Raw genomic sequence first — 5160 nt, 5'->3', positions numbered from 1 at the left:
TCGGCTGATGGAGCCGCTTATAGACTGACTTCCAATACCTACGACTCTGTCTGCAAAGTCTCTAACATCAATCCAGAAATCATGACATACATATACTCTGACTCGGCAATACTCCAGGAGTAAGTGGAGCTCGCCAATCCCGCTGGACCATCTCCTGACAAAATCTTCTACTCATCTGGGTGTACCTGCGTGGCATGAAACGCAGCCCCCGAAGAACAGGGGGTCAGTACGGAATATGTACTGAGCATGTAAGGCGTGAAATACAGAGAACAGAACCAGAATCGAAACAAACAGTACAAGAGTAAGTATATTATATAAATTACCAAACGCTTATTTTCCAATCACAAATTGTGTATGTAGAGGTCATATATCAGGAAAAGTGCAGATCCAGAATATCAGAATGTTTATTTCCCAAACACAGATCATATATGCGGGAGTCATATGTTAGAAAGAGTACGGATCCAGAATGTCAGATTGTTTCTTTTCCAGACACAGATCATGTATGCCGATGTCATAGGTCAGAAGAAGTACAGAAGGTACAGAATGCCAAAATGTATACTTTCCAAACACAAATCATGGATATCCGAATCATATGTCATATATATGCATATAACAGATCCCGGCCCTTTCGTGAGGGACGCGGTGAATGGAGTCATCATGTATGCGGACATCACATATCATATACACATATAACAGATCCCGGCCCTTTAAGGAGGGACGTGGTGGACGGAGTCATATATCATGTATGCTTATAACAGAACCCAGCCCTTTAGTGAGGGACGCGGTGAATCAGAATCATGCATGTCAAATCATGTATCATATATGCACATAACAGATCCCGACCCTCTATTGCGGGACGCGGTGGACAGAATCATCACATGCCATCCTGGCCGCCATCCCCATATCATCACATACAGATGTACATATAACAGAACCCGGCCCGCAAGGGAGAGGGACGCGGTGAACAATGCAGAGCAGACGCACGATAACAGAACCTGGCCCAGGGCGCAGTGAAGTACATACTGAGGCTTGCACGAACAGAGTAGTGCGAAATCATATGCACACAAATCAAGTCTCGATAGATACGTACACTTACCGACATCTGAAGGCTCAGAAACAATTTTCGGATCAATCGGATTTAGCATAAGAAAGTTATGAACGTTTGAAGTACAGAACGTTCTACAAGTGTTTCAGAAGCTATTTTTGGAAAATCAAAGCAACAATCATATCAAGTACCTTTCGGATATCGTATGGATCAAATCAAATATAACTTTTGGTACCGTAAGTACGTGAAAGTTACGGACATTTCTACCACAGAACTTTTACGAACATTTCAAAGCAAATCCGAGATCTTTTACGAAAGTTAGGGGCATTAAAACTTACAGAACTCTTTTAGAAACACAATTCTTTATGCTTATCTCGTTATCCAATCAAATATAAGCTCAATCATATCAGACATACTTGTGTCAGAAGTGAATCAGAGTCATAGACAACCTCGGAAACATATCAAACAGGGCTTCAGAAATCATAGGTACATATCAGAAGGGGAATACCAATCATAAACAAACTCGGAATCACAGAATAGAGTAGCCCCAAGATGCATATCATACCTTATTTGGCTCTAGGACATGCCAAAGAAAGAAAGGGTAAGTCTTACATACCTGTGCCACGCCTTATTAGCTACGCTTATTCATCCAAACTTGCTTGTCTACATTCAAGAGAATTGACATAATCATTAGATTCATTGACATATACTCGCCTTAGTCTTTCAAATGAATTCATTTATATTCTACCGAAATTTCAGCAGCACTTCCCCTGTAAATACACCATCCCCGAGAATCTAACTCGGCCAATTTATCAACAATCAACAATCCGAGAATTCAACTCGGCCAAAATATCAACAACAATACCCACAATCATGCCAACAATATCCACGGTCAATTCAAGACGCATTCTAACATTAGCAACCCTTGTCACATAATTCAACGACATTTCATTTATATTCAGTTCAATCACATATAGTCAAGTTAACACCAATGATCCTACATTCAAATATTAATCCGAAGTCATTCTAACATTATTCAAGAATATTTCAAACAATTCACATAATATTCAAAACAACCCAATCGACATACTACTTCACCCGAAACCTTCCAAACTCAACCAGAACAATAACAACATATTCCTTCTCTTCCAATTTCATGAATTACACCAACAATTCACACACTAACAACATTGTCTTCCATAAATACAAGAAGACTATATTCAAAGCACATTAACTTCTAAAACAACTCTCCAACCATTACAACCTCACTAGAATCATTTAACTTTCATTTTCATCATAGAATTCATTACGACAACAACCAAAATACTAGATAAAATTAATTCATCATCCCTATACAACACAACACACACACGGACAAACTCCACACCACACGGCCACCACAACAACACATTAAATTCATGGTTTTCATTCATTTCACATTATGGAATCCACAACTACAACAATTGAAATACTTAATAAAATCATTTCATCATGTCTACACAATATGGCCCTATTCGGCCACACCCACACCCCCACATATTTCATGAATTTCATTCATTTCTTCACTCTACAACATATACAAATCACCCACAACATATAAAAGAAGATGAAACCTTACATTTTTCACTTAGTTCTTCAACTTGGCTAGAATTGTACCTCGCAAAAATGAATGGTTTTCTTGCTCCAACAATCATTCCATGTTAATTAGGGCCTTCAACTTTCTTGGAATACTAGAAGAAATATTTTTTTTGATCAAGATTTTTGGTCTTCCATTTCTCCCTCTCTTAGCCGAATAGGCTATCTTTTTTTTTTTTTTTTTTTTTCTGTCAAGGTTTCTTGAAGTTTCTTATGTTGAAGATGATTTTGGTCATCTTTTAGTTACATATATTAATTCCCATATGGGCCTTGGCCCATACCAAGTTGGCCGGCCACTTATTGCCTTTTATTCAAGCCCACTTATTTTTTTTTGTTGTATTTTGTCTTGCAATTCATGAAAATTATTTTCCTAATTCCAAATTTGCCCTTAGCCTTCCACAATATTTCCATGAACTCTTTTGTGATTTTTTCTTTTTACCCTTAGCCTTTCTCAATATTTCCATACCAATAGTACTCACAAATAATATTCACAAACAACTTGCACACTAAAATAGTTTTGGAAAATGGTCTCGCCTTCAACGTACCACGACTACCTCGAAGTATCCAAACGTACAAACTACGGGCTATAACACGTGAGTTTGTAAATAGTGTATGTGGTTGTGAAATTGTGATTTTCGGTGCTGTTTTTATTCTTGTTCTCCTTTGTGTTTCGAAAAAAGGGCTTGCAATTTTGTTGATGTTTTCCAACAATTGAGGCTACCTGTTGCAGCAAATTCAGCACTTGTTTGACAGTTGCAAACACCTGCTGAGGTTGCATGGTTAAAAAACCCCTATTTGGTGCATTTTGTTTAAGTTGTGAGTGAGATTTGTGATGGTTGTGTGTTTGTAGTGAAATATAGATGTTTTGTAGTTAAAAATAGATGTTTTTGTTGTTGTTGTTGTTGTTGTTGTTGCTGTCATGGTATGGTTTAGGAAAAGTTTTGATTTTATCCAATAGCTGTTGGATAAAATCAAAACAATTGCTGAGGTTTTTGCAGCAACTGAAGTAGTTGTTGCAGCATACTAACAAGCTGTTGTGAAAAATCAAAACAGTTGCTAAGGTGTTGCTACTGTTTTATTATTTCCAACAGCTGTAGAATCTGCTGCAACAAATAATGAGTTCTTGCAACAACTTCATATTTTGTTCCAACAGATTCTTAATCTGTTGCAACAACTGATTACTTGTTGCAACAGATTCTTTTTCCCTTTTTACTTTGAATATTGCACTAATCAATTAAAACCGTTTTTTTAATCTCCTGTGTGTAGATAAAATGACTCCAGTTAAAAGAAAATGAGAGAAACCAACTGAGGGAGAAAGTAAAATAACCAAGGTGCAAACACCATTAGATGAACTTGTGAGTGTTATTTGTGAATCAACAAACGTAGAGGAAAGAGTTAGTGAAACTGGGGCTTCAGAAAGAGTGGAAACCCACGAAACCTCTCAAGTAGAAGTTTCTGTTGGGCATGAAGAATAAAGAGATAAATATGAACAAAGTGAAGAACAACAAGAAGATAAAGAAAATGAAGTAGATGAAGGAGGTGATGAAGTAGAAAAAGATGAAGAAACTAGAGAAGAAACTGAAAAAGATAATGAAAAATCTGATGAAGGAGATGAAGAAGAAAGCGACGAAGGAGATGAAGGAGGTGAAGAAGATGAAGAAACTGAAAAGGGTAATGAAGAAGACGAAAAAGAAAATACAGATCACATGTCGATGACCTTGGCCGAGTTAAGAAAAAAGAGAAAACATAATATGGATGCCAATATTCTTGAGTCTTCTAGTATTGGCACTAATCCCAATGGACCTTCCATTGACGAGGTTGTCAAGAGTTTTAGCATTGAAAAGTACGGCGTGAGGATGCCGCTGAATGAAAATAATGATTTGTCCAGTGATATTATGGTCAAATCAAGCATGGGCAAGGGCTTTGACAAACTTAGGGGCATTCTTCGGCAGCAGGGGTTGGAGAATTTCTTTAGAGCTAGCTGCTTTGGGCTCTATTTAGATTTTCCTGAAGAAATCGGTGTGCAGTTTCAAATGACAATGGTGTCGGGGCTTTTGAAGCGTCGGATTATTTGTGATAGAAAGGATGAGGTTTGGATTAATTAGTGTGGCATGCCGGTTTGCTTTGGCATGAAGGAGTTTGTCATAGTTACCGGATTGAGATGTCATCCTTGTGAGCCTCTTCCTATTGTTATATTAACTAAGCCAGCCCGGACTCCTAAGGCAGCCAAGCCAGCCAAGAAAGCAAAGGGTTCCAAAGCTAAGAATGATGTCTCTTTGGTAGACTTCATGGGCAAGAGCTACAAAGAGAAGAAATTGTTAGAAGATTTGGAGTCTAAAACTTTCTCAAAAAAGCACAAGGAGGCACTGTGCTTAGTTTGGTCTGTGCACAATGTTCTTTGGGTAAAAGACATAAACAACAACATATCTCTTGGATTGATTAAACTTGCAGAGGACTATGATACCTTCAACAACTATTCC

The 5160-nt window shown here is 37.8% G+C and overlaps 1 protein-coding gene across 1 annotated transcript; it reads left to right on the top strand.

Annotated features, from left to right (window-relative positions):
• The first annotated feature begins 4027 nt into the window (after nt 1-4027).
• Nucleotides 4028-4785, top strand: LOC132628611 (uncharacterized). Its single transcript, XM_060344377.1, has 2 exons — nt 4028-4035; nt 4176-4785. The coding sequence occupies exons 1-2, from the start codon at nt 4028-4030 to the stop codon at nt 4783-4785; spliced, it is 618 nt and encodes a 205-aa protein (XP_060200360.1).
• The last annotated feature ends 375 nt before the right edge of the window (nt 4786-5160 follow it).

Source organism: Lycium barbarum, chromosome 2, assembly GCF_019175385.1.
Source record: "Lycium barbarum isolate Lr01 chromosome 2, ASM1917538v2, whole genome shotgun sequence".
In the NCBI taxonomy this organism is placed as follows: Eukaryota; Viridiplantae; Streptophyta; class Magnoliopsida; order Solanales; family Solanaceae; genus Lycium; species Lycium barbarum.
The sequence above is the reverse complement of the archived record's forward strand: the minus strand, read 5'-3'. Positions and strand labels throughout refer to the sequence as shown.